The following is a 19916-nucleotide window of genomic DNA, read 5'->3' as shown; positions in this document are numbered from 1 at the left end:
GTTGCCAGACAAAGGGAACAGCTAAAGAACAGGGATCGACTTGGGAGTAAAACCACAGGTGGACAGTGAATGGCCCCTCCCAGAGGAACTAAAAGAGGGAGCATCAGGGGAGTGGAGTTTGCAGGAGACAATCAGTTCGCTTCATTGGTTCGTGACTCTCCGAGACTCCTTGCCAGGTTTTGCAGATCTCGGCCTGGCAGCTCTCCAAGCCAGATGAGGTCTGTGACCGTAAATCCTCCCTCGAAAGACTTTGCTGGAGGTGAAGGAGCAGAATTCGCCGCAAATTAATAAAAGTGGTTTTTGTCGGGACAACAGGGAGTTGGCTTCATGCTCTCGGGAAACCTCGGTCAGAACAGAAAGTGCCGCAGTTGTTGAGTGTGAAACCAGGCTTGTCTTAACTGAACAGTCGCTAAGCGAATGGCTTTTAAGTGAGGATCACCTGTAATTTTTTTGTCACGCAAAGCGGATCACTCAACCGACAAGTCAACCCGTCCCACAGAATGAACCGATGGCAAAACCAAAGTCAGCTTACCGAAGCTTTCCTCGGCCCCTTACCTGAAAATATCAGTTTTTCCTTCATGATGTTGACGTCCCGGCTGGACCGCCGGACGGCAGCGCTGAGCATGATCTGCTCCGGGTTGTAGGTGCGAATGCTGCTGAAGCGCCACCTGGGACAGGAACGGAAAAAGGGAAAGGTTCTCGTTTCGAAGGGGATCCACTGGATCGGGGAAGGCAGGGGGGGGGCCGCCGGGGAGCAACCCACCGCATCCGCCCGAAGCCCCGTGTATTTTTCCCCCCACAGACACACGCCGCACGATGGCCAACTGCCATCTTGACTTTTTTGACCCTACGCGGGGGCATTTTCCAAGCTAGGAAAATAATTCCTCCACCCGAAGGGGCCTGGAGAGGCACGCCTGGGAATAAAATGGTGCAAAATGGCACTGCCAGGCCTGCAGCCATCTTTTTATTCGGATCTTTGGCCTGCCACACTTTCTACTGTTCTACTAAGCATTTTCTATGGTGGGGAAATGGGAGGGAGGATCGTACGGAGTTAGATGCTATGCAGCCATAACAACATTCTTTCTAGAAAACCAAGGTCATCCTTTGTCTCTGCACCTGGCCGGAACTGGATGGGTGGGAGCTGCCAGGGTGGCAGAGGGGAGATTGGACCATGGGATGGACTTGTGAGGTGGGGGGGGCAAGATCTTGAACTTTGAACTGGGTGGGGAAGCTATCAGATTCAGGTTTCCCCAGAGGTGCCAACATGGCTCTCTTCATAAATGGGAACTTTGAGCAACACTTTGCCTTGGACTCTGATTTAATTTTGGATGCTATTTGGAACCCTGACAGACACATCCTGTCTTACAGCTCTTCTCCATTTTGGAAGCAGGATTCAGGATTCCTTTCTAGTGGCATAAGGGGAAATCCATTTCTGCTGCATCTTGTTCTGTTTTAGATCTCCAATTTGGGCCACTTTTAAGACCTGTGGACTTCAACTCCCAGAATTCCCCTAGTCTCCAAACATGGCCACCTTAAGACCTGTGGACTTCAACTCCCAGAATCCCCTAGTCTTTCAGCCCTCTCTAAGCGGTTTACAGAGTCAGCATATCGCCCCCAACAACAATCCGGGTTCTCATTTCACCCACCTCGGAAGGATGGAAGGCTGAGTCAACCTTAAAAAAAACCCCTGCCTTTTGGCTCCTTATTTTGGGGTAGAAATCAGGGCGGCTGGATGTTCCCCATTAGGACTTTAAAATCAGAAGGAATCCCTAAAATGAAGAACCGTGGTATGGAAGTCCTAAATCTCCCTTCCACCCCAACGGTGCTGGATTGTGGTTTTAGTTACACCTCCTTTCCAGTGAAGAAAACCAGCAAACACCCCCCCCAAAAAAATCCAGTCACTGCTCTTTGAAAATGAGAGGGAGATCTGCTTTCCTACTGACGCCAAGCCCTCCATGCCACTTAAAAGACCATCACTGTAAAAAATAAAAAACACTCTAGCTCGAAATCCTCTCCGCGCTCCTGTTTATTAACCCTGCCCTCTTTGACAAAGTCAAAAAAGGAAAAGGAAAAAAAAAAGAAGAAAAGCTGGTTTTTGCAAGGATGAGGAAAGAGAGAAGCAATGCCGGGGAACATGGGAGAAAGCACAGATGTGCGCAGAGGCAGCCTGGATGAGGCGGGAGGAAGATGATGGCCTGGACATATATATATATATATATATATATATGGACATATATATATCTCCTCCCTCAACCTTCGGCCTTTTGGGAAAAGGAGGGAGTCAAGATTTGAAGCCGCCGCGTGATTGCACACGGTCGGCCCGTGTAAAGAAAGGGCAGAAATTGTGGAACAAAAAAATACATCTCTGTGATATTCTAGCTCAGTGTTTCTCAAGCTTGGCCACTTGAAGATGTCTGGACTTCAACTCCCAGAATTCCCCAGCCAGCGAATGCTGGCTGGGGAATTCTGGGAGTTGAAGTCCAGACATCTTCAAGTGGCCAAGGTTGAGAAACACTGAGCTAGAATATAAACACGTGGCGAACTTATGGCACACGAGCCACAGGTGGCACACGGAGCCATATCTGCGGGCACGTGAGCTGTCATGGTCCTAAACCGAGGACTACTTGCGGGTGGCTGCAATCAAGCGTTTCCCGATTCAGAAATTCCACCAGCTCAGAGAAAGGCCAAGGATTTCAGGGCAGCAAAGGCCTCTGATGGACAGCATAAAAATTTACTAAAGAAATAAATCATCGTGATTTCTAAAGTTCTACTCTTATCTTAGCCATTAAAGGCGGGTAGGTGACTTTGGGCCAATCACCAGGAGACGGTGAGTTCTAGTCCCGCCTTAGACATGAAAGCTAGTTGTCTGACTATGGGCCAATCACCAGGAGACGGTGAGTTCTAGTCCCGCCTTAGGCATGAAAGCCAGCTGATTGACTTTGGGCCAATCACCAGGAGACGGTGAGTTCTAGTCCCGCCTTAGGCACGAAAGCCAGCTGGGGGACTTTGGGTCAATCACCAGGAGACGGTGAGTTCTAGTCCCGCCTTAGGCATGAAAGCTAGCTGGGTGACTTTGGGCCAATAACCAGGAGACGGTGAGTTCTAGTCCCGCCTTAGGCATGAAAGCCAGCTGGGTGACTTTGGGCCAATCACCAGGAGACGGTGAGTTCTAGTCCCGCCTTAGGCATGAAAACCAGCTGGGTGACTTTGGGCCAATCACCAGGAGACGGTGAGTTCTAGTCCTGCCTTAGGCATGAAAGGCAGCTGGGTGACTTTGGGGCCAATCACCAGGAGATGGTGAGTTCTAGTCCCGCCTTAGGCATGAAAGCCAGCTGGGTGACTTTGGACCAATCACCAGGAGACGGTGAGTTCTAGTCCCGCCTTAGCCATGAAAACCAGCTGGGTGACTTTGGGCCAATCACCAGGAGACGGTGAGTTCTAGTCCCGCCTTAGGCATGAAAGCCAGGTGGGTGACTTTGGGCCAATCACCAGGAGACGGTGAGTTCTAGTCCCACCTTAGGCATGAAAGGCAGCTGGGAGATTTGGGGCCAATCACCAGGAGACGGTGAGTTCTAGTCCAGCCTTAGCCATGAAAGCCAGCTGGGGGACTTTGGGCCAATAACCAGGAGACGGTGAGTTCTAGTCCCACCTTAGGCATGAAAGGCAGCTGGGAGATTTGGGGCCAATCACCAGGAGACGGTGAGTTCTAGTCCCGCCTTAGGCACAAGAGCCAGTCCCTCTCTCTCTCAGTCCAGCCTCCCTCACAGGGTTGTTGTTGCAGGGGAACTAGGAAGAACAAAGTGCCCTGGATATGTTTGCTGCCTTGAGTTCTTTGCAAAAACAATGAAGGCAGGATATAAGTAAAATAATAAAATCAAAAATAAAATTAATTGCCCTGAGCAAAATGAAATTGAACCTTTTCAGCCAATTGCCTCTTTTTATTTTCCGGGCTGAAGTTGCCTATCTTAGCAAATCAAAAACGAAGGCTGAGGCAGTGGTGAAATCTGTTTTTTTTTTTTTACTACCCGTTCTGTGGGCGTGGCTATGTAATCATGTGACTGGGCGGGTCAAAAGACAGAAACTCGCTTTAACGACGTCCTGCTGGAGCAGGGGGTTGGACTAGATGACCTCCAGGTCCCTTCCCGCCCTGGATTATGCTCTGAAGCTGCGTCTAATGCCAGGTTCGTAGCCCTTCGTTCCCCTCCTTTTCCCCTCCCTCCCTCCCTCCCTCTCTTTCTTAGCATCCCCACTCCCCGTTTTTGGTTAAGCCATCAAGCCTCTTTCTTAATTTTGTGTAACCTTCCTTCTGACTTGTTCATAGAGATTTGCTTCAAAGTGCCCCCAAAAATAGAATGCCCCTTTCCCAGATTTGACTCTGGAAAGTCTTCACCAACCAAGCGTGGATGCTAAGGCTGCTGAGCTGGTGGGGATGATGGGGCTTGGTGTCCAACTTAACTGGAGGGCACGAGCTCCGAAAAACCTGGGTGAGATGGATTAAAGACTTCAACTTGGTTGAAAGCAGAGAGATTGGATTGCTTCAGTGCGGAGGAAACGCAAAAATCTCAGCCCTGCAGCCCTCTTTTCTTCTGGCTCTTTGGCCTCCCACACTTTCTATTATTCTACTATGCCTTTCCTAGGGTGGGAAAAATGGGGGATTGTATGGAGTTAGATGCTAGGCAGCCATAACAACATTCTTTCTAGAAAACCAAGGTCAACTGCCATCTTGACTTTTTTGACCCTATGCGGGGGCATTTTCCAAGCTAGGAAAATAATTCCTCCACCCGGAAGGGCCTGGAGAGGCACGGCTGGGAATAAAATGGTGCAAAATGACACTGCCAGGCCTGCAGCCATCTTTGCTTTTGGGTCTTTGGCCTCCCACACTTTCTACTACTCTACTAAGCATTTTCTATGGTGGGAAAATGGGAGGGAGGATCGTACAGAGTTAGATGCTAGGTAGCCATAACAACATTCTTTCTAGAAAACCAAGGTCATCCTTTGTCTCTGCACCTCTGCGCCTGACCGGAACTGGATGGGTGGAATCTGCCAGCGTGGCAGTGGGAGATTGGACCATGGGATGGGCTTGTGGGTGTTGGGGGGCAAGATCTTGAACTTTCAAACTGGATGTGAAAAACCGGGAAGCTTTCAGATACGGGTTTTCCCAGATGTGCCAACATGGCTCTCTTCATACATTGGAAAACTTTGAGCAATACTTTGCCTTGGATTCTGATTTCCTTTCGGATGCTGTTTGAAACCAGGACAAAAACTTGACATTGATATATATTATATATATATATTATATATACATATTTCATTTCCTCTCAACACTGCCAACGCTGCCTTGGCGTCCCCTCCCTATTTCCCCGCAACAGGACTGTTAAGGGGTGGGTAGGAAAAACCAAACTAGAGATGTAGGTGAAATGAGGGAGGAGGAGGAGGAGGAGGAGGAGGAGGAGGAGGAGGAGGAGGAGGAGGAGGAGGAGGAGGAGGACCCAACAATTACCTGATTAAGTGATAGCTGTAAAGATGCCGAAATGCAGCAGCAGAAAGAGGAGGAAGAAGAAAGAGGGAAGGACATGCAGAGAAATGTCAGAGCAGTAAGAAAAATAATCCAGAAATTCCCACGCCCACCCACCCCTTATTGGCATTGTCAAGGGCCCTAAAGACACCCCAGGACTTTGGAGAGGGTGATTAAAAACTCCTTCCCCCCCCTTCTCTTTCTTCCGATTGGGATTGGCTATTTCTGCCAGGAATAAAGATCCATAAATGAATATATTTTTTGGTGATTCCCTTGGTGCTCTCTGAGCTTGCTCATTTTCTTGCAGACCTTTCGTGGCCCAACTAGGTAACATCATCAGTGCCAGAAGGGAAAAAAATAAGAGTTTGTTCTGTTTATAGCCAAGTGGCTTGCTTGCAGAAAGCGAACTCTGCTCTCTTCTAGCACTGATGATGTTCCCTAGTCGGCTTATGAAACGTCTGCAAGAAAACCACCAAGGACCCCACAGTTCAACCCTGAGCTACAAATATTCCCTACTGAAGAGCATTTTACACATATTCTCTACTAAAGAGCATTTTACAATTTTCTCTACTAGAGTATTTTACAAATAGACTCTACTAAAGAGTATTTTAAACATATTCTCTACTAAAGAATATTTTACATATTCTCTACTAAAGAGCATTTTACACATATTCTCTACTATTTTACAAATAGTCTCTACTAAAGAGTATTTTATAAATAGTCTCTACTAAAGAGTATTTTATAGTCTCTACTAAAGAGTATTTTACAGTCCCTACTAAAGAGTATTTTACATCTATTCTCTACTAAAGAGTATTTTACACCTATTCTCTACTAAAGAGTATTTTACACATATTCTCTACTAAAGAGTATTTTACACCTATTCTCTACTAAAGAGTATTTTACACATATTCTCTAGAGTATTTTACAAATAGTCTCTACTAAAGAGTATTTTACAAATAGTCTCTACTAAAGAGTATTTTACACATATTCTCTAGAGTATTTTACAAATAGTCTCTACTAAAGAGTATTTTACAAATAGTCTCTACTAAAGAGTATTTTACACATATTCTCTAGAGTATTTTACAAATAGTCTCTACTAAAGAGTATTTTACAAATATTATCTCCTAAAGAATATTTTACAAATAGTCTCTACTAAAGAGTATTTTACAGTCCCTATTAAAAAAGTATTTTATAAATATTCTCTACTAGAGTATTTTACAAATAGTCTCTACTAAAGAGTATTTTACAAATAGTCTCTACTAAAGAGTATTTTACAAATAGTCTCTACTAAAGAGTATTTTACAAATAGTCTCTACTAAAGAGTATTTTACAAATATTCTCTATTAATGAGTATTTTGCTGTGGTCCCCTCGATTTTTAAAACTTTTAACCATTTGTAAACCGTCCAGAGTCAAGGGCCATTTGCAATGAATAAATAAATACATTTAATTCATTAAAGTTCAGGAGGGCAACCAAAATCACGTGCTTCGAAATGTTGATATTATTTCCCTGGAATCCTGCAAGATGAGGACACTGTTATTTTAAGTTTGTTTGAAAACAAAACAATCGGGAGAATGTCTTTCCTTCTGTATCCATCCCTCTTAATTAAATAAAAACCTAGTTTTGGGCTATGCAACTAAATGTTGTTTTTTCAACCTTGGCAACTTTTAAGGTGGGTGGACTTCAACTCCCAGAATTCCCCAGCCACCCATGATGAATCTCTTGACAACGTACTTTTAAAAAGGCATGAGAATTTCCCTCCCAAAGTTCAGGAGTTTACTGATATTTTATTTACCCCCAAATCTGACCAATGTTAAACCAACGGATTTATTTTGCTTTCCCGGGCATTTGCCGTCTCCTCTCTTTAAAAAACTTGTCTGTGAGTTTTTTCCCCCTCTCCTCTCTTTTCAGCTTCTTTCCTCCAAGTTGCATGTTTTTTTTTAAAAGTTTTGTTTTTGTACACTGAAGGTTAGAAATTAGGAGAACTTTAAGCTTAGTTTTCGGAAGCTTGAGGAAAAGGAGGAAGTGCCACCTCAAGGCATATGGAAGCACGACAGAAAAGAATTTCTCCCTGGAAAAAAATATTTGCAGCTCAGGGTTGAATTGCGGGGGTCCTTGGTGCTTTCTAAGTTTGGCTGTTTCCTTGCAGACGTCTCATTACCTAACTAGGTAACATCATCAATGTTAAAAGTGGGTAGGGTGTGTTCTCTGTTTATATAGGGAAGACTTATATGAGGGACCATCAAGAAGCGCCATAACTAGGAACAAGAATACTCCCACCAACCCTGACAGGGCAAGCCACTTGGATATAAAGAGAGAGCAAACCCCACTCCCTTCGAGGCTGATCCCGTCACCTAGTTGGGTGATGAAACGTCTGCGAGAAAATCTCGCAGAGTTACCAAGGCCCCCCACAATTTGTCATCCTCTACAATTTATCTAAAGGTAAATTAGAGGGATGACCCGGTGGCTCAGAGGCTAAGACGCTGAGCTTGTCGATCAGAAAGATCAGCAGTTCGGCGGTTTGAATCCCTAAGCGCCGCGTAACGGAGGGAGCTCCCGTGGCTTGTCCCAGCTTCTGCCAACCTAGCCGTTCGAAAGCAGGTAAAAAAGGCAAGTAGAAAAATAGGAACCACCTTTGGTGGGAAAGGAACAGCGTTCCGTGCGCCTTCGGCGTTGTCATGCCGGCCACATGACCACGGAGACGTGGTCGGACAGTGCTGGCTCTTCGGCTTTGAAAGGGAGATAAGCAGTGCCCCCTAGAGTCGGGAACGACTAGCACAGATGTGCGAGGGGAACCTTTATCTTTGCCTACAATATATTTATCCCCTGCCAGTCTAGATCTTTGCGTGGCTGTGAACTGGGATGAAGTTGGGATAAAGTTTGGCCTCTATTTCTATTCCTGGCCTGAAATAGGGGAGGAAGAATTTTCCTACTACCCCTCCAAGGGGCTCCAGACGTCACTGGGTAGAATCCTAACAATATTACAAAGTCATCAGTAGGTGTTACTTACTTCTGGAAGACAAAAATTCCTACAATTATGACAAAGGAAATAAGGTCCGCCGTTATCCAGATTAGACGGTATTCACCTGGAGGCTGAAAAACAAGTAAAAAGAAATGAGCAAAAATTAAAAGTTGGTTTTCTAAAAAAAACCAAAACCGCCTTGACATGGGGAATGTGACCTGAAAGATTGACAGGTTTAACCATTAATACCCAGGTCTTTTCTGTTTAAGTTATGTGGACTTCAACTCCCAGAATTCCCTAGTAAATATGTGTGAACTTCAATTCCCAGAATTCCTTAGCCAATATATGTGGACTTCAACTCCCAGAATTCCCCAGCCAGCAAGTATGGACCAACTCCCAGAATTCCCTAACCAATATGTGTGAACATATAGAGCCGAGGTGGCGCAGTGTTTAGGGTGCAGTACTGCAGGCCACTTCAGCTGACTGTGATCTGCAGTTCAGCGGTTCAAATCTCACCGGCTCAAGGTCAACTCAGCCTTCCATCCTTCCGAGGTGGGTGAAATGAGGACCCAGACTGTGGGGGCAAGTTGCTGACTCAATTTGCTAAAAAAAAAATCTGTAAACCGCTTAGAGAGGGCTGAAAGCCCTATGAAGCGGTATATAAGTCTAATTAATAAAATAAATAAACTTCAATTCCAAAATTCTCTTGCCACCATGTGTGAACTTCAATTCCCAGAATTCCTTAGCCAATATATGTGGACTTCAACTCCCAGAATTCCCTAGCCAATATGTGTGAACTTCAATTCCAAAATTCTCTTGCTACCATCTGTGAACTTCAATTCCCAGAATTCCCTAGTCAATATGTGTGAACTTCAATTCCAAAATTCTCTTGCTACCATCTGTGAACTTCAATTCCCAGAATTCCTTAGCCAATATGTGTGGACTTCAACTCCCAGAATTCCCTAGTCAATATGTGTGAACTTCAATTCCAAAATTCTCTTGCCACCATGTGTGAACTTCAACTCCCAGAATTCCCTAGTCAATATGTGTGAAAGTCAATTCCAAAATTCTCTTGCTACCATCTGTGAACTTCAATTCCCAGAATTCCTTAGCCAACAGGTATGGACCAACTCCCAGAATTCCCTAGCCAATATGTGTGAAAGTCAATTCCAAAATTCTCTTGCCATCATGTGTGAATTTCAATTCCCAGAATTCCTTAGCCAATATATGTGGACTTCAACTCCCAGAATTCCCTAGTCAATATGTGTGAACTTCAATTCCAAAATTCTCTTGCCACCATGTGTGAACTTCAACTCCCAGAATTCCTTAGCCAATATATGTGGATTTCAACTCCCAGAATTCCCCAGCCAGCAGGTATGGACCAACTCCCAGAATTCCCTAGCCAATATGTGTGAAAGTCAATTCCAAAATTCTCTTGCCACATGTGTGAATTTCAATTCCCAGAATTCCTTAGCCAATATGGTGTGGACTTCAACTCCCAGAATTCCCTAGGCAGCCATACTGGCAGGGGAATTCTGGGAGTTGAAGTCCACACATATTAAAGTTGCCAAGTCTTAAAGAACATCGACACACGTCATAAATCTCTGTGAGAGACACTCGCAGGCAAGCTAAAGCTTTTCAAGATTCCTGAATTTTACTGAATTAAATTCTTGCTCGCCTAACACAAACCTCTCAAAAAGTGTTGGCTATCACACCTGTAAAACTTCAAGGTTGCGGCATCAGGGCTCCCATCGGGAAGTTACAAACTCCAAACAATCCTTCACACAGGCAGTCCTTGACTTACGACCATTCATTTAGTGAGCAGCTGAAGATACAACAGCACTGAGAAATGTGGCTTGGGGAACATTTTTCACACTTCCGGCTGTTGAAGCATCCCCAGTGAAAGTTAGTAAAATGGGATCAAAATGAACTTAACTGTATTGCTTATTGTTATGGGAACTCTGGACACAATTCTGGTCGTAACTCAAGGACTACCTCAGGAATTCTGGGAGTTGAAGTCCACAAGTCATCAAAGGGCCATCATTCCCCATATCTGACCTAACTAATCCGGTTCTAGCGGTTTATTAGTGTATTCATTTATGGAAAATAACAGAATTGGAAGGGACCTTGGAGGTCTTCTAGTCCAACCCTCTGCTCACCCTATACCAGTGTTTCTCAACCTTAGCAACTTGAAGATGTCCGGACTTCAACTCCCAGAATTCCCCAGCCAGCGAATGCTGGCTGGGGAATTCTGGGAGTTGAAGTCTGGACATCTTCAAGTTGCCAAGGTTGAGAAACACTGCCCTATACCATTTCAGATTAATATTTGTCCAATATCTTCCTTAAAAAACATCCAGTGTTCACAACTTCTGGAGAAAGTCGGAGGCTGCCAGAAATCCAGATGTGGATTCAGAGCACTCAACAGCCAGCAGAGGGCGCCCAAACGCCATAAATTGATAAGTAAAGGTGGAAGGTTCTCTTAAAGCTGCCGGAAATCAGAAATTGTGCTCAAATTGGTTGAATTCAGCCATGAAATTCTCTTCTCCCAGGAGTCCTCTCTTCTCATTTGGTGGCCAAAGTACAGCCAGTCCTCGACTTACGACCCATAAGGGAGTCCAAAATGACTGTGGCTGACTGAGACACTGGTTAAGCGACTTTTGCCCCATTTTAACTACCTTTGCTGCCACAGCCGTTAAGTGAACCCGTTGTTAAGTTAGTAACGCAGTTGTTAAGCGAATCTGGCTTCCCGGTCGACTTTCTTCGCCAGAAGGTCGCAAAAGGGGATCGCGTGACTCTGCACTCGTCGTAAATATGAGTCGGTTGCCAAGCGGCTGGATTTTGATCACACGATCGTGTGGGGATGGTCGTAAGTGTGGAAAACAAGTCATAAGCCTCTTTTTCCAGTCTTTCGAACGATCACTGAGCAAATGGTTAAGTCAAGGACACCCTTTATTTGAGCTTCAGAACAAAAAATTAGTTTTTATGATTTGGAAAGTCTGCTTTGACTGATGCAATTTTGGAAAAACGCCAGCAGTCACAAATGAAATCAAATCGAAGTGCCACAAATTCCACAAAGAAGAGGGAATCAACTTATTTCCCAAATACCTGAAGGCAGGACAAGAAACGATGGATGGAAATTAACCAAGGAGAGAAGCAAACTGGAATTGGGGAGAAACCTCCCGACAGTGAAGACAATTAACCAGTGGAACAGCTTGCCACAGGAAATGCGGCAAGCTGTTGAAAAGAGTACTGTGTTTGGCAGTACTCTTTTCAAATTTGGATACTGTCCCCCCTTGTAAACGAATTACTAGTCTACATAGACAGATCACCTATCTAGAATCCAGTGACGTGCGGTCAGCTTTATGGCTGGTGAGGCAGCTTTTTAGACTTGTGGACTTCAACTCCCAGAATTCCACAGCCAGGCATGCTCAGTTCCGATTTAAAGCGACAGCATTTTTTCCCCCTTGCAAAATAAGTTTTCCCTTTTTTTTTCTTCTCCCTCCCCCTCCTTTCTCCCTCTCTCCCTCCCTCCCCCCTCTCTCAAACAGACACACGCACACAGAGAATTTGGATCCCTCTCTCACTCACTCTCAAACACAAACACAGAAGTTGGATTGGATATATTTTCCAAAGGCTTGAAAGCAGCTCCTCTGCCATCCCACCCCCCCACCCCCAAGGTGGCCCAGTGGTTAAATGCAGCACTGCAGGCTACTGCTAGATCAGCAGGTCAGCGGTTCAAATCTCACTGGCTCAGGGTTGACTCAGCCTTCCATCCTTCCGAGGTGGGTAAAATGAGGACCCAGATTGTTGGGGGCAATATGCTGACTCTCTGTAAACCGCTTAGAGAGGCCTGAAAGGCCTATGAAGCGGTATATAAGTCTACTGCTATTGCTATTGCTATTCCCCTGCTGCCTTCCGATCGGAACCTTTGATTGCAGGTGGAGCCACGTTGCCTTTTCAAACTTGTAATCAGTGAAGCTGGGCTTATGTACTTTTATACAGGTGTGTGTGTGTGTGTGTGTGTGTGTTTGTGTGTGTGTGTTTGTGTATGTGTGTTTGAAAAGGCAACGTGGTTCTGCCAGAGCTCTGAGTCAGACTGAGCTAGTTGCTCCCGGAGAACTCTAAAAAGCTCTAAAAATGCCCTCTACAGGAGGCGAGAGAATACGTGCCTCCTTTGCATAAGGAATTTTTTGCTTGTTAACCCTTGCTTAACTCTTAAAAGGCGAAAAATTGCTTATGCACAGGAAAGCCCCTATTTCTCTGGCCTCCTCCTATAGTTAACACTAAGCACTGTTCCAAGTCACTGTGAATCTGGCAGCAACTACTTTGGCTTTAATTATTTTAAAAAACTTCTTTAAAATTCTTTCCTTTTCCTCATGACTGGTGAGGCCACGCCTCCCCTGCCTCTAGTGACTGCACGTCCCTGCTAGAATCTCTAATCTGTGCTCTCCAAGCAGAAATTAGGTGCCCAATTCGGCCATTCCACTCTACGGAGATGCCACGCTATCAGCCCCCTCTACAGCCCCCCTCTACCGCAAAGATCCCGCAGGAGAAGAGCAGCCTGGACATCCGTGGGATCTGGCAGGGTGAGAGCTGTGAACCGTAAACGCAAAGCTTTTGCTGTGACCCAGCATAACAGATATGGCGCCCTTGCTGACCTTAATGGGGACGCTAAAGAGACACGTCAAGGTAGCTGTGATAATGACGACTCAAATAAGCAGGGGAGCGTGGCCCAAAACGAAGAACTTACTTCGGAAAGGTAAAAGTGTGGATCAGGTATCGCACACCGGTCGCACAAGAAGAGCAAGGTATGCAAAAAGAGAAGTCGCCTTCTGGTTGGTGAGTCAATCGTAAGGGATGTAAATTTAGGAAATTTAGGAGCCGAGGTGGTGCAGTGGTTAGAGTGCAGTACTTCAGGCCACTTCAGCTGACTGTTATCTGCAGTTCAGCGGTTCTAATCTCACCGGCTCAAGGTTGACTCAGCCTTCCATCCTTCCGAGGTGGGTGAAATGAGGACCCAGACTGTGGGGGGCGATATGCTGACTCTGTAAACCGCTTAGAGAGGGCTGAAACCCCTATGAAGCGGTATATAAGTCTAACTGCTATTGCTATTGCTATAGGAAAGGAGATGGATGTTTTAAAAGAGGTCAGGTGTCTGCCAGGTGCTACTGCCAGCAGAGACAAGAAGCGCATTCTTAAGGTAGTCAAGAATGCAAGTAAGGACTGTGACGTTGACGCTGTTATACATCTTGGCACAAATGATCCGTCCCAAAAAAATGTACTTTCTGTGCAGAATGATTTCCAGAGCTTGGGGTGTGAACTTAGTAGTGTAGGTTGTAGGCTTATCTTCTCAGAGGTTATACCAGTAGTAAATAAGGAACAAAAAGGGAAGGGCCAGCGTGTGGAAGAGTCTAGGCAGGGGGTTGGGCTAGAAGACCTCCAAGGTCCCTTCCAACTATTGCTATTGCATTAAGCTGTGGGGTGCTCCACCACTGGAGGTTTTTCAAGAAGGGACTGGACAGCCACTTGTCTGGAATGACATAGGGTCTCCTGCTTGAGCAGGGGGCTGGACTAGAAGACCTCCCAGGTCCCTTCCGGCTGTATTCTGAATATATCACAGGTAAATCCACTTACCATCAGCCAAAGGGGGGAAGGTAGCCGAAGGAGAACTTGCAAGTTGTCGGAGGTGATGGACTCAACCCCCATACACCAGAGGACGGAGTACAGCCACGGCTCGTTGACGGTGTACAAATTGATGCTCAGGTTTGCGCTGGCATATTCCCTGTTTGAGGACGGAGGGGAGGGACAGAGAGGAAGGAAGAGTTTGAAGAAGCAGTCGGTGAACGATGAACCTGCGGGCTTAAACTGAGGTTTTCCACTATCCTTGTTTGCTTGTCCACTACTTTTTCCAACTATCTCCATGCTTCAGGGCTTTTATATTTGTTTTTTGATGATACAATACAATAGCAGAGTTGGAAGGGGCCTTGGAGGTCTTCTAGTCCAACCCCCTGACTAGGCAGGAAACCCCATACTGTTTCAGACAAATGGCTATCCAGCATCTTCTTAAAGACTTCCAGTGTTGGGGCATCCACAACTTCTGGAGGCAACTTCTGTTCCACTGAGATAGATAGATAGATAGATAGATAGATAGATAGATAGATAGATAGATAGATAGATAGATAGATAGATAGATAGATAGATAGATAGATAGATAGATAGATAGACAGACAGACAGACAGATGATAGATAGATAGATAGATAGACAGATAGATAGATAGATAGACAGATAGACAGATAGACAGATAGATGATAGATAGATAGATAGATAGATGATAGATAGATAGATAATGATAGATAGATGATAGATAGAGATATCTATATCTCTATATCTCTATATCTAGATATATATCTACATTTATATCTAAGATAGATAGATAGATAGATAGATAGATAGATAGATAGATAGATAGATAGATAGATAGATAGATAGATAGAACCGGTAGTAAGACAATTTGAATCCCACCACTAACGATTAGGGAGATAGATAGATAGATAGATAGATAGATAGATAGATAGATAGATAGATAGATAGATAGATAGATATAGAGAGATAGCAATAGCAATAGCAGTAGACTTATATACCGCTTCATAGGGCTTTCAGCCCTCTCTAAGCGGTTTACAGAGAGTCAGCATATTGCCCCCAACAATCTGGGTCCTCATTTTACCCACCTCGGAAGGATGGAAGGCTGAGTCAACCCTGAGCCGGTGGGATTTGAACCGCTGAACTGCTGATCTAGCAGTAGCCTGCAGTGCTGCATTTAACCACTGCGCCACCTCTATCTATCTATCTATCTATAGCATCCACAACTTCTGGAGGCAACTTCTGTTCCACTGAGATAGATAGATAGATAGATAGATAGATAGATAGATAGATAGATAGATAGATAGATAGATAGATAGATAGATAGATAGATAGATAGATAGATAGATAGATAGATAGATAGATAGATAGATAGATAGATAGACAGACAGACAGACAGACAGACAGACAGACAGATGATAGATAGATAGATAGACAGATAGATAGATAGATAGACAGATAGACAGATAGATGATAGATAGATAGATAGATAGATAGATGATAGATAGATAGATAATGATAGATAGATGATAGAGATATCTATATCTCTATATCTCTATATCTAGATATATATCTACATTTATATCTAAGATAGATAGATAGATAGATAGATAGATAGATAGATAGATAGATAGATAGATAGATAGATAGAGGTGGCGCAGTGGTTAAATGCAGCACTGCAGGCTACTGCTAGATCAGCAGTTCAGCGGTTCAAATCCCACCGGCTCAGGGTTGACTCAGCCTTCCATCCTTCCGAGGTGGGTAAAATGAGGACCCAGATTGTTGGGGGCAATATGCTGACTCTCTGTAAACCGCTTAGAGAGGGCTGAAAGCCCTATGAAGCGGTATATAAGTCTACTGCTATTGCTATTGCTATCTCTCTATATCTATCTATCTATCTATCTATCTATCTATCTATCTATCTATCTATCTATCTATCTATCTATCTATCTATCTATCTATCTATCTATCTCCCTAATCGTTAGTGGTGGGATTCAAATTGTCTTACTACCGGTTCTATCTATCATCTATCTATCTATCTATCTATCTATCTATCTATCTATCTATCTATCTATCTATCTATCTATCTATCTATCTATCTATCTATCTCCCTAATCGTTAGTGGTGGGATTCAAATTGTCTTACTACCGGTTCTATCTATCTATCTATCTATCTATCTATCTATCTATCTATCTATCTATCTATCTATCTCCCTAATCGTTAGTGGTGGGATTCAAATTGTCTTACTACCGGTTCTGTGGGCGTGGCTCGGTGGGCGTGACATGGCTTGGTGGGCGTGGCAGGGGAAAGGTACTGTAAAAATCTCCATTCCCTCCCAATCAGCTGGGACTCAGGAGGCGGAGATTAGATGAGGGCGGGGGCCAGCCAGAGGTGGTATTTGCCGGTTTTCCTGAACTACTCAAAATTTCCGCTACCAGTTCTCCAGAACTGGTGAATTCCACCTCTGCAGGGACCGCTCCACTTAACAATCAGAGACCACCAATGCCCGACCTATCTACGTCCATGTAAACAAGCAGAGCCAGAGGGGAGGTCTTCGGAAGGGCAGCTGCGAGGGACCCCCAAGGCCATAAGTGAGGAGATCTGTCAGAAATGGTGTAATAGGGTCTCCTTGTTGGCCGGGAGGGTTCGACTAGATAACCCGCAAGTTCCCTTCTCTTTTTCTGTTCATTTGGCGCCTCCATTACTGCCCCATCACCCGCCATGCCCTGCCTCTGAAGAGTAGGCCGAAGGACCAGATCGGCAGCGGTGCCGGCGGAGAACCGCACCTGATATCCTCGCGGGTGACCTGGGTGTATCTCAGGTTGAGCTTCTGGAAACCTCGCTCCCTCAACCGCCGAGCGTCTGTCTTGCGGCCAGAGGTCTGCTGGAATCCGGGGGCCACCTCCTGAACGAGAGGCCTGTCCAGACTGGGCAACCACATCACCTGGGAGAGCAGCGGGGAGAAAGGAGGGCTTGAGGACCTCAAAAGGGATACGGAGATGCTTTGGAGAAGTTAAGCGTGGCACGACAAAACCGCGGTCGACTAAAGCGCGCCCGATTAAAGCGCGTTGCTGATGGAGAAAAAAGGGCGCTTTAAAAAGCGCTTTTAAAGCAAGCCGCTTCACGTAAAGGTAAGGGTTAGGTTTAGGGTTAGGTTTAGGGTTACGTTAAGAGTTAGGGTTAGGTTTAGGGTTAGGTTAAGGGTTAGCGTTAGGTTTAGCGTTAGGTTAAGGGTTAGGTTAAGGGTTAGGTTAAGGGTTAGGTTTAGGGTTAGGTTTGGGGGGTTAGGTTTAAGTTTACGCGTTAATTTTAGCTTTACCGCTCACAGCGTGCTTTTTTCGTCGCGCTGTGATGACGTCAGGTACGCGGTTTCATTGAGTGCGCTTTAGTCGACCGCGGTTTTGTGGTGGAACCAAGTTAAGAGCTGTGAGAGCTCACCTGAGTTCCAAACAACTCACACATGTGCTGATGCCTTAGCTAGAACCTTGGAAACATAGGTGGGAACGCTTTCAACAACATTATCTGGACAACCTAGTTAGTACAGGTCATCCTCGAGTTACGACCATTCGTTTAGCGACTGTCCTAAGTCACAACAGTACCCCCCCCCCAAAAAAGAGCGATTTATGAGTTTTCCACACTTATGAGACCGCTGTAGCATTCCCAAGGTCACTGAGATCCAAATTCCGGTAGACAATCTATGTGCATGTGTGTGTTTCCGTGTGTGTGTACCAACATAACTCTGGAACGCCTTGAGCAATTTCAACCAAATTTGGTACACAGATGACTTACCCTTTGGAAAGAAATACTGTGTGGGGTTAAGACACCCCTAAAACCCCTCGGGGTGCATGTTCTGTAAAACTACAGCCTGTTGCGCCTTTCAGCGGCTTCTACTGTACTGGGGTAAAATGGCTTCTAGTGTACAGCACTGTGGAGTTGCCGTGGTAACGGCTTCACAGTCCTCCACGAGGGGGCTCCCTCTGGTAAGGGGGAAAATCCAACATCAGAAATTACATTTAGTCCAGACATTTTCCTCCCTTATAAATAAATACCCGGGGCAACGCCGGACTACCGGCTAGCTGACTCATACTTATGACGGTTGCAGGGTCCCGGGGTCACGTGACCCCCCCCCCCTTTTGTACACTTCTGATGAGCAAAGTCACCGGGAAGTCAGATTCACTTAAAACTAGGTTGCTGACTTATCAACTACAGTGATTCGCTTAAGAATTGTGGCAAGAAAGGTCGTAAAAGCGAGCAAATCTCACTTAGTTATTAAGCCTTGCTTTGCAACGGAAACTTGGAGCTCACTGGTGGTTGTTAAGTCAAGGACCACCTCTATTTATTCCCATCATTAAATGAAGCCAGAGCAAAGTGCAATCCTTTTGCTGAGCCAGATCTTCCCACAGTTGTTCTACAATTGTTCCCTTCTCATCATCCTGGGTCTATCATAGCCAAGTTGCTCTACTTACCCATAAACCACCTTCTGCTTTGGATTTGGGATTTGATTCTTGCTGGCACTGATACAGGAGCCCCAGAGTCTGCCTGGCAGCTACCCGTCAAAGCCGCGGTGGTGCAGGGGTTAGAATTCAGTATCCTAAGCTAACTCAATGCTCACTGCCAGCAGTTCGATCCTGACGGGCTGAAGGTAGACTCAGCCTTCCATCCCTTCCGAGGTGGGTCAAATGAGGACCCAGATTGCTGGGGGCAAGAGGCTGACTCTGTAAACCGCTTAGAGAGGGCTGTAAAAGCACTGCGAAGCGGTATATGTCTAAGTACTATTAGGAAGGAAGGAGGGAGGGAGAGAGGAAGGAAGGAAATCTAGAGGGCAGGAGAAGGAGATCGAAGGAAGGAAGGAAGGAAGGAAGGAAGGAAGGAAGGAAGGAAGGAAGGAAGGAAGGAAGGAAGGAAAGCTAGAGGGCAGGGGAAGGAGATCGAAGGAAGGAAGGAAGAAAGGAAGGAAGGAAGGAAGGAAAGCCTGAGAGAGGGGAAGGGGGATCAAATGAAGGAAGGAAGGAAAGAAGGAAAGAAGGAAGGAAGGAAGGAAAGCTAGAGGCAGGGGAAGGAGATCGAAGGAAGGAAGGAAGGAAGGAAAGAAGGAAAGGAAGGAAGGAAGGAAGGAAAGCTAGAGGGAGGGGAAGGAGATCGAAGGAAGGAAGGAAGGAAGGAAGGAAGGAAGGAAGGAAGGAAGGAAGGAAGGAAGGAAGGAAGGAAAGCTAGAGGGCAGGGGAAGGAGATCGAAGGAAGGAAGGAAGGAAAGAAGGAAGGAAGGAAGGAAGGAAAGCTAGAGGGAGGGGCAAGGGGATCAAAGGAAGGAAGGAAGGAAGGAAGGAAGGAAGGAAGGAAGGAAGGAAGGAAGGAAGGAAAGCTAGAGGGACGGGAAGGGGGATCGAAGGAAGGAAGGAAGGAAGGTAGAGGGCGGGGGAAGGAGATGGAAGGAAGGAAGGAAGGAAGGAAGGAAGGAAGGAAGGAAGGAAGGAAGGAAGGAAGGAAGGAAAGCTAGAGGACAGGGGAAGGAGATCGAAGGAAGAAAGAAAGGAAGGAAGAAAGGAAGGAAGAAAGAAAGGCTAGAGGGGAAGGGGGATCGAAGGAAGGAAGGAAGGGAGCAACCATGGTGGCACAATGGTTAGATGGAGTATTGCAGGCTAACTCTGCCCACTGTCAAGAGTTCGAATCTCACCAGGCGCAAGGTTGACTCAGCCTTCCATCCTTCCGAGGTGGGTCAAATGAGGACCCAGATTGTTGTGGGGGCAAGAGGCTGACTCTGTAAACCGCTTAGAGAGGGCTGGGAAGCGGTATATAAAT

General features: G+C 45.6%; 1 protein-coding gene across 1 annotated transcript in view; it reads right to left on the bottom strand.

The window, feature by feature from the left end:
• The window catches only part of LOC148044261 (glycerophosphodiester phosphodiesterase 2-like), a gene marked incomplete in the record, with an annotated part of 159072 nt that overhangs the window by 3608 nt on the left and 135548 nt on the right, over nt 1-19916 (bottom strand). Inside the window, 5 exon segments of the mRNA XM_087720973.1 lie at nt 556-668; nt 5501-5515; nt 8525-8607; nt 14111-14258; nt 16904-17061. Coding sequence (XP_087577099.1) covers nt 556-668; nt 5501-5515; nt 8525-8607; nt 14111-14258; nt 16904-17061 — 517 coding nt within the window.

The sequence above is a fragment of the Thamnophis sirtalis genome, unplaced genomic scaffold, assembly GCF_051295495.1.
Source record: "Thamnophis sirtalis isolate CommonGarterSnake01/CBP01778 unplaced genomic scaffold, rThaSir2_p1.2 scaffold_8, whole genome shotgun sequence".
Taxonomy (NCBI): Eukaryota; Metazoa; Chordata; class Lepidosauria; order Squamata; family Natricidae; genus Thamnophis; species Thamnophis sirtalis.
This window is presented reverse-complemented; position numbering and strand designations above follow the sequence as displayed.